Below are 12,370 nucleotides of genomic sequence, written 5' to 3'. Positions count from 1 at the left end.
GAAATATGGGCCAATATCATTTTACAATAAGTGTCTTAAAGTGAGTTTCTTTCATTTTATTCATTATTTTTTTAATTATGTGATTTTGGTATGTCATAAGCGCTGCTATGGTTAGTGGGTAAATGATACAAAATCAATGATTTGACAAGTTATTTGCTAAAAGGAGTCATTTGGATCATGTACATTCTATTTTCATTTTGCACATGAAATCACATATTTGCCTGTTTGCATGTTTTTTTTCCCCCTCTGGGACCTATTCACTGAAACGTCGCTGAGAGTTTTTGTGCTCCCTCTGTAACACCGGAAGATGGCACACGATCGCACCAAAGCCCGAGCTAATAGGAAAGTAGTAGTTGGTGTCGAAGAAATACTGAGCGTGAATTTTGGCAGTTATTCCAAGACAATGGGGCAGGGGCTCGTCATTGACTCACATTTCTTTGCTATGTTGCTATCCCTGCCTGAAAGCCGACAGAAGGACAGCAGCTGCGTGTTGTGGAACTGGACGGACATCTGCCCGGGAAAAGGAATTCTGACACGTCCAGATTGTTTGTTTCTGGTGGCAAATGACACATCAGAACGAGCAGCGGGGAAGGTGAAACCAACAGATCGGTGACATGTGCATTCGTCGAACTGCCAAACTCGAACAGCAGGGAGTTCGCTATGTTCTTAACTGTCATAAAAGTATGGAAATAACTTCCGTTAGAATAAAATCAATATGCATACTAAACATTAGCATTGGCTTGTAACCACTTTCCGAAGTCCAAATATGTCGCACTCACTCGATTTGCTGAAGTGTCGCACGAGTCCATGCTTAAAAGGTTTGTAATTTTCCTGAAAATGTTGGTTATTTTCCGGACGTCATTATCGACAAACCGTTCAATTTTGAACTGAACCGTCACGTACTTGAGGACCATTTATTGATGGTGAAGTGTCTCGACGCAAGCGGGCACCTATAGAAAACATCTGCGCTAACTTGCGTGTCACCTGTCAGCGCCTCATTAATCACACGGGTAGCGTGTGACGGCAGATTAGCCAGCGGCCTCCTCCACCTCTGCTCGCCATCTTCACGCTCGCTAATGAAGCCGTCTGTGACGAATGCGGACAGCCGCGTCGCCTCGTAAACAGCAGGTGGATCGACTGGAGAGGCTTGCTTTTGTATCCATCCGTCCAGCAGCGGTTTCTGGCATGTGCATAATGTGCGGCCACACACACACAATGCTATGTAAAATGGTTTTCTATATATGTTGAAGACTTCGGTGTTTCGAAATATGACTCCAGGAAAAAAAACGCAAATCCAGCCGATGTACTGCACAGTAAAGTGGGCCCGCGATATAGCCGGGGGATGGGGACCGGGCCGGAGCGTGAATAGCGAACATCCACGGATAATTGACGCCCATTATAATTGCCTCGATTGATTTCTTTTTTTAACCCCCAACAATTCTTGAATAAGCAGGTATAAACTGTCAATCAGCGTTTCTTGTTGTTGCCCCCCCCAAAAAAGAAGAAATTGGAAATAAAAAACAAACAAATAATACTAATCTACCAATAGGTGCATCCGCTGGTGCTGAACCGCGATTTTCACGGATGTCCACTGTAAATGGATCTTGCACAATGCATATTGAATATTGCACAGGAGGTGGAAAAAGGAAGCACAGGGGTCAGGAGCTAGACTGTTTTGAGTCAATGTGAGTTTAGGGTGTTAAGGGCTTCTGGGGGGGGGGGACTGTTCTTGGGTGTGTTTTTCCTTGCTCTGATACACCTGCAGCTCCCCACAGAGGGCAACAGGTCACACAGATCAAATCGATCGATGCAACAGAGGAGGGTTGTGAGTCGTGACTCACTGTAACAGCAGGTACTTGATGTTTTGAGGGGGAAAAAGTTTCTTTTTAATAGCTATTGTATTTTGTTGTGTGTTTTGGTGGTGAGATGGCGGTGGGGGGGGTGTCAAGGGTGACCTGGCGCAGGGTGCCAGTCAAGCTTGGACCGCCATCCATCCATCCACCCATCCACATGCTCGTTCATCATCCTGCTTGGAGATGAAAAGTGTGTTTCAAGAATGTCAGTCCAAGATAAACATGCGGCTATAAAAAGATGGGCTCAACATCTCTCTTCAGGCCTGTGACGTCGTCGTTCCTTGTTAAGTACATGAAAAGCGTCTGCTCTCTTGTGCAGCTGCGTCAAAATCAAAATGTTCTTTTTTTTTTTTTTTTTTCCACAGAGCCTAATTAAATTGCATTTCCCAACGGTGTCACGCGCTGTTCTTTAATTAATCTCATTAAAAATCGTGATTAAAGCGCAGCCGAGTCTTATTTGGCGATCACTTACGGGAGGGAAATGCTCGACCTTGCAAATGGATTACCTGCAAATGAATGGAGGTGAGCACGTCCGCCAACGCGCCATTTAGCTGAGCATCCTCATTCTTCTACACTGAGATACCTCCACATCCTCCCCCTCACTTCTGTTATCTGACAAAATATTTATCATGTGTAACACAAGCTTTTTCTTCATTAATATATTCAATGAACAGTGTAATTAGTTCGCTTGCAAATTCCAAGTCGAGTGATTTCAATGTTACATGAGTCACGACAGCCCCGTGGTGCGCGTCTCGTGCTGGAGGAGGAGCGGGTTAAGCGATGGGAAATACGCACGCTGATGAGGACGCGCAATACGCAAAGAGACGGTCTCGCTCGTGTCTTTGTATCATTCCAGGTGACACGGTTGGTCCATAAGCCGTCTCTCTCTTGGCCACAGTGTGTGGAAATCATTCAGCATTGATTCATATCCTACCAATCCAGCTGAAGGTCCATGTGGTACTTCCCTTTTTGTCCTCACGAGTCAGACAATTCAGCAATTCCAACAATTTGTGTTCACCCGGCTGAGGTCTTTCATGGAGGTGAATTCAATGAACTGCAGATTCTGCTGCCAATTGACAATAAACTGTCAGCCTAAACGTGAACTTTAAGTTTTTAATATTTGAGCTGTATAACTTCTTGATTGTATTTGTTGTGTCAAAATGTGCACAATAAAATGTGAATTTAAAACATTGTGGTTTCTGCATTTCTTGTCAAAGAATTGATCAGTAAATATGAATATTGACCTATTTACAGTGTACGCCCCTAAATTTTCTGCTTGTGCCGTCAAAATTTCAGATTAGGGGCCACTATGTTCCTAGGAACAAACGTTTGGAAACAAATGTTTTTTCCACTACGAGTGCCACTTTTGACCTACTAGTACAAATATAAACCTTACCAGTCAACTCCCGTACTGCACTAGTAACACCACTGCTGGGTCCTTCTAGTTACACCATAATGCCCTCTAGTAGTTTTGCTTCACTTTTATCATCTAGTTGTGCTACTAGTTTCCGGAAACGTCATCCAGTAGTGGAAAAAAACAAAAAAACTAGTAAGACACAGTTGTTCTGCTTGTGTGCTAAATTGTCTTACTATCGAGGACAAAGGGCACAGTAATACCATAGACCTTAACCTGGAAATCACAGGTATCAAATAAATGCTTAAAGGGCTTTCCGTAACAATGACAAGCCTATTTTATTTGTTATATTTGCAGCTTCTCCTGATTAGGAATATAATGCTCTCCACCAGGATGCGTTCCAAATCTTTCTTCTTCTCCCTTTTTTTGTCAAGGCAACTTCTACGGGACCCCGAAGCCCCCCGCCGAGCCCAACCTAGTTCAGCCCGACCTGGTGGACCAGGTCCTGTTCGACGAGGACTTCGGCGGCGACGTCCCCCGCAAGCGCACCGCCTCCGTCAGCAAGATGGACCGCAAGGACAGCGCCGTGCCCGAGGAGGAGGACGACGACGAGAGGCCACCGCTGGTCAACGGCTTGCCCGGTGAGTCAACGGGCCTTTTCCCCGCCATGTTGTCTCCTCGGGCGAGGACGAGCCACGCGGCGTCAGCGTGACTGTCTGTCCGTCTCCGTCATCGTAGCGGAAAGAGGACTTTTTGCAGATTGTTCACCGTTTAAGACGTTAAACACGTGTTCGTCTGACCTTGACCTGAACGGACTGGTCGAGTTCACGTAAGCGGGTACACGCACGCCAAAGAGTGAGCAAAAAAACAAAAAAGAAAGAAAGAAAGAAAGAAGCGTCAAGCTGTTTAATGCCACTCCCGCTTCAGTTTTACTGTCAAACTAAACATCAAACAAAGAGAATTACCACAATGTGTTTTTAAAACAACGGGATTGTTTTCAGAGCAGTTTAGGGGGGAAAGAATATCACTCTTAACACATTGCACACTGTAGGATAATCACTCAAGATAGTACTGATAAAACAAAGCATGGTTCTGTAAAAATCACAATATGGATGCGGCGTGGCCTTGTCCAGCTACATAAAAGGCGAATACCTACTTAGCGCACACATCATGCAAATGTAAAACAGTAAGGGCACCTTCAAATAAATCGAGCTAAAATAGCAATTATGCTAACATAAGCACATTAGTGGCACTTGAACATGTACTTGTGTTGCTCTCTGGACTAAATGAGTCCACGTCAAGTCCTAAAAGTGTACTTCTAAGCACTTCAAGTTTGAGCTTGTCCTGTTCACAGTTGTACACTGTTAGCAGTTGAATACTTGCACTCTTTTATGCGAAGATAAAGTCGATTAACATAAGCACCCGCTGTTAAATATTTGCCAATGTGCCGATTCTATTCATTTTCATGTGATACTTGGAGGCGGTTTTGACAGGCCTTCACACTGAGGACTCAGTCAAAAAAAAAAACGGTCAAATTGGTCAAATATTGTGCATGACATCGTGGCTGTTAAGAGTGATAGAATTCGGATTGAAAGGTGTGGGGGGGGGGGGGGGGCGGGGCTGGCGAATGAAGACGATTTGGTCCTTTCTATTTCTTTGTTACCTTGTTCTAACAGTGAGGGCTCACGCTGCTGCTTACTCAGCTGCACCGAAGATCCACACAAATCCAGCATGTGTTTATCCAACAACTTGCTCATATTTGAACCCAAATACCCAAAGATCCTTCCTGCCTGCCTGAAAACGCCGTAGTGCTTTTTATGGCCACCGAACGACGGCTCCGCTTCGACCGGTGCCCCGTTGCTCTCTGGGCGGCCATAGATGGGCAGAGTTACGGTCGAATTGAGAACGAGGTTTCATGGAAAATAGGAGCGTTAAGTCTCTTGACTCTCGACTTGTAAGCACCCCCCTCCCCGACCCGTCTGTGGGCCTTCCGTAAAGTCTGGCAGGGCCTTCGCCCCGCTGTGGCCTTTGGCTCTGTGGGCCCCCCGAAGCAGCAAAGCGCAGTTCAGTTCGGCTTGGAGGCTGGAATATGATGACTGTAAATCTGCGCTGTAAATCGTCCCCGTGAGCAATCGTCATCAAATAAACAGACTGCACTGTCTGGCTCCACCCTAACACCACCACAACCAACCTTTCCCCAAGCCTGATTGTGTCCGTTTTTGGACCAAGACCGACCTACGAGAGACGGCGTGATGCCATAGGGCGCCCGGACTGCTGGAAAGAAGAAAGCGGAAGCGCTAGGCTAACGGGCAAGCTGATCTGCAGATCACTTCCTAATTGGCTGTTGTTCCATTCCATTCCATCTCGGTGTTGACCATGCTTGAGGGGTTGAACCGATCGGTCGACAAGTCGACTTTACGACTCCACGTTGACGTCTAATGCTTGAAGTCGGCGAATTGCATTGGGTTCACGTGATCATTTGGGTTGGAAATGCCAAAAATGACCTTTCTCAAGCTATTCTAGTTGGTTGTTTGAGATTTGTCATTGTAATGCGAAATGTAAATGAGCTTTGCTGCGATTGGATCGTTCGTCTTCCCCAATTTAAAAACGGGAAAGAGCTTGGTTGATCGGCTTGATCGGCCCGTATCACGGTGTCTGTGCAAATAACGCTTGTTGTTTGTCCGGTTCAGTTGTAAGTACCTGGAAACAAAAGTTGAACAGTTGAAACCCACAGAAAAAAAACAATGTGCCTGACTGTACCAATCATTTTGGATGCAAGTGTGCATCCCGCTTTTTTCGTGGCGTCTCTGATGTGAGCGTACCACATGAAAAGCACACGCTCCTTTAATAAAATCATCCGAGCGCGGGTACAGAATGAACGAGGAGGGTTTTTATTGCACGTCTCTTGTTTATTGTCCAGTAGTTTCTCATGAAAGCGTTGTGTACAAAAGTATGCAATATCAGCATAGTGAGGAAGCCCGGTAGGCTCAAATGGCCAATTTGATGGTGAAGTTGCGTATCTGGCATTGCAGCCCCCCTCGGGGGGACTTTCGACATGCATATAGGCCTAAGCGCTAAATGTGTTTGCACATGCAAATACAAAGCAGCCCTCGGGCGGGCAAACATGCGCCAGCACATGCATGTTTACCGTGAACTGCGCAGCCCCTTGCTCCTTTATAGGGGTTGCTAACGGGCTAACTGTCTTCCTTCTTCCGATCACTTCCCGCATTCTGCTCGGCGCCACGCAGAGCACAAGGCCGACTGGAGGCGAGCGGTGCCCAGCTACGCCCAGTCCAGCAGCACCATGGACTTCCGCACGTGGAGCTCGCTCCCCCGCGACGACAGCCTGGAGCCGCTTCCGCTCAACTGGGAGATGGCTTACACGGAGACGGGCATGGTCTACTTCATCGAGTGAGTCGGTGATTGTATCTTATTGCATTGTATGTAGAATAGCGGTGTCACACTCATTTTAGTTCAGGAGCAAATGCAGAGATGGGGGGGGGGGGGAATCGAGTCAAATGACTTGACTCAAGTCGACTCGAGTTGCCAGTTTGATGACTTGCGACTTGCTAGCCAAATACTTCAGAAAGACTTGACTTTGGCCTGGTCGCCAAGAGACCTGACTTGACTTTGACTTGACAAGTCATCTCGTTTAGAGTTGGAAATCTGTATTGAGGGGTCAACCTCAAACGATGGAAGGAGCTCCAAAGATAATACAATTTGGCTTCAAGGATTACGTTGTCGATCAAGTCTGCAAAAAGAGGACGGCGAACCTGCATGTTTTGCAACTCGCGCATTAGAGACACAACTGTAAACATTTTGGTACAGCTAAGTAACGTAGCTAGGGGTAGGACGGTTTATGATAATTGGTTTCGGTTCATAGGCCCGCAAAAGTCTCTAGTTTTTTTTTTCTGTCTCTCATGCAGAAAGAGAAGAAAGTAGCTCCTAAAATATGTCGTGTAAAAAATGTCGTTGACAAAAGTGCGTTCCAGTATTACTGGGTAGAGTACGAATTGTGAGTAGCTACGTGTGAATACATTTTCATGCTACTGATCGGCTTTAATGAAGTGTCACCATCAAAATGTCATCTGTTGTGATAAAGCTGTCTGCGCTATATTTTAAAATGAATACCACAGCATATGAAACATAACCTTTTAATCTAATGACACCTGTCAATTATCCGGACTCAGTGCTTCTAAATAAATTAACAAACCCGACTGAGCGATTTAATTAGAGGAGAGGACACAGGAGTCATGCAGATTTTGCTCACAATACCTTCATTTTTTCAAGGATGGCAACATTTTTATGTCATGTATTTGTTTCCCGCTTAATTATGACTCTTTCATTCCTTCATCTCATTAGGCACACACGTAATTATATTTGAAAAAAAAAAAACAGTCCTGGCTTTTGCTCAATTGTGTTCTCTTAAGTGCCGTAGGATTGAGTTACACCAAAAAGTACACAGCAGTGTTTGTTCACAAATCAAGTTGACTTCAATTGAGTTTGAAATAATACAATTCAGTGCAATCAATTCCCTCAATCATAATCTCAGTTGTTGTTCATTTCACTTTGGAAGGTGTGAATACTTTTTTTTTTTTAGTGTTATGATTTATGGGGACTTGCAAATTGCTGAAACCGAGTAATGACTTGACTTGAGACTTGCTTGTTACTTGCACATATGTGACTTACTCGCACCCCCCAATTTGATCTCAAATGGGCTGGACCAGTATATGTGTGGCTTAATAAGCTGTAAATAACGACCCTTCCACATTTTTCCCCATTTTTTTGGGGTGCAAATAATAAACCGTCCCAACAGTCTTGCGACCACATTTCAGGAAATGCAATATTGTTCTATTGTAATGTTTTGGCTGTGGTGTGGCCCCTCTTATTGGTGACGACATCTGCTCCCTGTGCGCCGCAGTCACAACACCAAGACAACCACGTGGTTGGACCCCCGCTTGGCCAAGAAGGCAAAGCCCCCCGAGAAGTGCGAGGATGGAGGTACGTATTGACCATTTCATCAGTGACGTCGTCAAGTATGTGCCGCTTATCAAAAGCAAATGCAAATATGAGCTCATACTAATCGAGGCGTCCGACAAAACGTATTGCGTCCGGACTGCGAATGTTTCGAGCTTGTGCAAATCCACCACCGGCTGATTTTGAAAAATAGGTAGATCATGAAATATTTATTTGATTGCTTAATTTTACACTACATGGGCAGGCAGGCAGGCGGGCAGGCAGGCAGGCACGCCAGAAACCTAACAACTTGTATACAAGCCATTCAAAGGTCAATTTTCCATAACAAGTCCCCTGTAGAACTTTGCCTGAAAAGTTAATAAAGGTTTTTTTGAATGGTGACGGGTTGACCCTAGAACACATTATTTTTGGTGGGAACAAATAGGACTAGTGTCCCGGATTGCGCACACTTAGAGGTTCCACTTCAGAATAGTTACACGTGGCGCTTTGTATGAACTATTTCCCAGATACTACAGTTTACGTAGAAAAGACAATAGTCCATCCATTTACTGCAATGAGCCGGTGCCAATCCCAGCTGACTTTGGGCAAGATTGCGGGCTACACCTTGGACCACTTGCCACCCAATCGCAGGGTACATTCACACTTTGGACAATTTAGTCTTCAGGGAACCTGACATGTTTTTGGAAGGTAGGAGGAAGCCAGAGTACCCGGAGAAAACTCTCGCAAGTACGGGGAGAACGTGCAAACTCCACACACAGAAGCCCGAGCCGAGATTCAAACCCTTAACCACAGAACTGCGAGGCAGACCTGCTGTCCGAAGAGAATAAACTGCGTGGAGATTGTTAAAAGTCGTCGGGATCAGCCTCGAAGACGATTTGTCCACGCGCGTTTTCCTCAAAGCTCTCGAACTCATCAGTTCGGCTTGCCTTTGCCTGTCCAAAGAAGACAAGTCGAGAACGGCTTCCTCACGTGATGATGAATTTCAATCGCGAGGCCTTAACTTAAGTGCAGCCCGAGCTTGAAGCCAACCAGTGGGACTCTCCCGGCCTGTTTTTGAGTGGACTATTACAGGGTACATTCAAGCTCACTGAAAAGCTTCCTCTTGCATGAAGAGCTCCTTTCTCTCTCCCGCCTCCTGCCTCATCTGTTTGCTCCAAATGTTCTCGAAATGATCCCGGGCTGTTTCCAAGTCAAACAACAACGAGACCCTGATGACACGGCGCTTCTGTCTTTTCTCTCTCTCTCTCTGCAGAGTTACCTTACGGCTGGGAGGAAATTGACGACCCGCAATACGGCACATACTACGTGGAGTAAGTCATACTACGTGGATTCATGCCTTTTTTTGGTCTCCCCAAAGAACACCGGCGGGCGCGCTAGCAAACAGTGCGCCTTTGACGCGTCGCTTCCTTTCAGATTCCCAAGGCCCACTTCAGCAGCGTGCTTACCACGTGGCGGAATACATTAGTACACGCGACGGCATTCGTCAATATGCTGTCTAAAAAATACACACGTCAAGTGGTAGCCTCCTTTTTCTATTGTAAATATTACTATGACCTCCCGCTAAAGGTATACACACACAAAAATCACTGAAATAAAGTTTCAAACTGTGCATAATGTTACAGTTCACCTTTCTTTTTCTAAAATCCAGTACAGTGCATTTCTTAAGTACAATTCAGTTGTATTTGAACTTTGAAATACATTTGCATGTAATAATTTAGAAATGTTTTTTCTTCAACTTTTATTTACAGTACATTTTAATTGAATCATTTTCCTATATTTGAGCACAGTGTTAATGTTCAAACTGTGCCGAACGTAACAGGGGCTAGCAAAAATATTGAATCTACTTTTTAGGAATAAAGCCACTATATTTTACTGTTTGTCATTATGGGGGTACTTGGAAAGCCAAGTATTTTTGAGGTGGTACTTGATGTCGGAAAAACAAACCAACAAAATGTTTGCATAAGTAAATTGGGATTTTTTTTTTATTGGTTTTGAAAAGTTAAAAAAGGACTTGTGCTACTAACACAAACTATTACAATTATACAGTACATGTACTAATATAAAAGTATAGTTGCGACATGTACTAGCCTCGCAAAAAAGGTTTGTAATTGCCTATAGTTGCCACAAGATGGCGGCAAAGCAACGTTTTTTCTGAAGCGCCTCCCCTTTGATACGGTTGCGCATATTACAGGCTTACATCGCATACACTGTTGCACGAGTACCATTGTGTGCATACTCTTCCTCTAGACTAATACACTCATGTACTGATGCGCATGTGCCGCTGAAATACTATTACACACATCCAATTAACATGTAGTATGTGTTTTCATCACATGTACATTTACACGTGCACCTCGTAATGCGCGTGCGTGCACACTTGTAATTTAACATGCAGTCCATCATTTGTGTTACTGCACATACCTCACATGTGCTATTAAAAATACGCCTTATTACACTTCAACCTCAAATGTACTGTTAGAAAACACATACACAAGTATTGTTGCAGATGAACTATTACAAATGTTCCTCACATGTACAATAGAACTTCCATGTTATTGCACATATATCATGGAATGTACGTGTGCAACTACATATGTACTCCTTACGGTAAACACAGCGTATGCTATCGGTGCACTCCAATGATATACGGTACTATGCCGAATCACTGGCAGACTGAGTGAGTGAAGTCATTGCCGCGCGGCTGCAATGTTCCGGGCCCGCACGTGATCAGTGTGTTTGTGTGTCACGGGATGTTAATGTTTAAAAATAAACATCAGAAATCCAGCGCGCGTCTCACTGCGTCCATCTCGGGCGCGGATGCTCCAGGCGAATGTAACACGCCTGCAAGGAGGAACAGTGGGGGGTTCGACATTAGATCAGGTGATTTAAAACAAATAAATGTGTTTTGTTGGTCAGCCTGTGGGAGGAATCCTGGGAGGTCGCCGTGACAGCGCCGAGATGTTGTTTGGACAAGTAGAGGGGACGGGACGCGAGATAGATGGGCAGCTTCAGCTCTCCGTGGAACAATGGCTTTCTCTTTGCCTGCCAGGAGGCCATCAGGCAGTTTTTTCACGAGCGGGCGCTTAGGTTCATTTCCTACAATATTAAATGGCTGAATACCATTACAAAAGGCCGTACGTGCGCTGCGTTATTGAAGAGTGGATTAATAATAACGGGTGCCGTCGGCTTCGTTTACGGGGAAAGCGCACGCATAATTGACCGCGGCAAAGCGACACAGCGCGCTCGGTCGGCGGACGTATACAATATGTGCACGCCCTCGCGTACATGTACTCTGCTTGTTTGCGTTCCAGCCACATCAACCAGAAAACCCAGTTTGAGAACCCGGTCCTGGAGGCCAAGAAGAGGCTCAGCCAGGGGACGGCCACCATCCAGAAGGCCGCTACGTCTCATGGTAGGACGGAACCATTTTGAACACAAAACAAAAAAGTGCTTCCTCGGTGAATTGTCCTCAGGTGCCTAAAGATACCTGCATCCCTAATGAGCGGTATGGGAAATGGACTGATGTAGGAATAAAAAAGATGTATTCTGAATTTGACACAGCACAGAGAATTGTGTCGCTAAATTTGGATGATTCAAAAATTTGCCAACTGCCGGTTCGTAAAATTAGGCATCAAAAACTGTCAATCGACCTGGAAAACTGAATGCCACTTCGTCTAGCATCTTTCTTGTGTCTGCACAACTACGTTTCAGCAGCAACGCTACAACGAGGCGCTCTAAAGCGGCCAAGGGAAGATGCATTTTTGGGGGGTGGGCATAGCTAGCTAGCTAACCGCACATCGCAGTTGCGCTGGATAGCTGCCGTTGCGAAAAAAAAGGTCATTCTTTAGTCCAATTTGTGGACACTGAGGTTGTTCAGGGTCAAATTTGAGCCTGTGTTTAATCAAATGCATTTCCGAGTCACCAGTGTGTGTGAAGTGAAAGAAAAGGGTGCTTATGGCGGGAATCTTGAAACTGTGCGTTCCGGTCGGCCTCTTGGCCACAGTGCAAAAAGAGCACATTTTCCATTTGCCCTTTGCATGACTTCAACCCACCAAACAGGACGAAAATCCATTGAAAGTGCTAAAATTCATCGCTGCTGATCTAAAATTGCCCCACCGCTTATTTTCTGCTCTATAATTGTTCTTTAATTTCTTTGGCTATTCGCTGCGTGCAGACTTGACTTTCT

General features: G+C 45.1%; 1 protein-coding gene across 5 annotated transcripts in view; it reads left to right on the top strand.

The window, feature by feature from the left end:
* Positions 1-12,370, top strand: part of LOC133484181 (membrane-associated guanylate kinase, WW and PDZ domain-containing protein 3) — a 115,733-nt gene that overhangs the window by 80,291 nt on the left and 23,072 nt on the right. For all 5 annotated transcript variants that reach the window (XM_061786385.1, XM_061786386.1, XM_061786387.1 and 2 more), the window contains 5 exons: positions 3,642-3,848; positions 6,456-6,618; positions 8,129-8,208; positions 9,437-9,494; positions 11,496-11,596. In XM_061786385.1, the coding sequence (XP_061642369.1) occupies positions 3,642-3,848; positions 6,456-6,618; positions 8,129-8,208; positions 9,437-9,494; positions 11,496-11,596 (609 nt within the window). The remainder of the gene's footprint in view (positions 1-3,641; positions 3,849-6,455; positions 6,619-8,128; positions 8,209-9,436; positions 9,495-11,495; positions 11,597-12,370) is intronic.

This window comes from Phyllopteryx taeniolatus, chromosome 9, assembly GCF_024500385.1.
Source record: "Phyllopteryx taeniolatus isolate TA_2022b chromosome 9, UOR_Ptae_1.2, whole genome shotgun sequence".
Taxonomy (NCBI): Eukaryota; Metazoa; Chordata; class Actinopteri; order Syngnathiformes; family Syngnathidae; genus Phyllopteryx; species Phyllopteryx taeniolatus.
The sequence above is the reverse complement of the archived record's forward strand: the minus strand, read 5'-3'. Positions and strand labels throughout refer to the sequence as shown.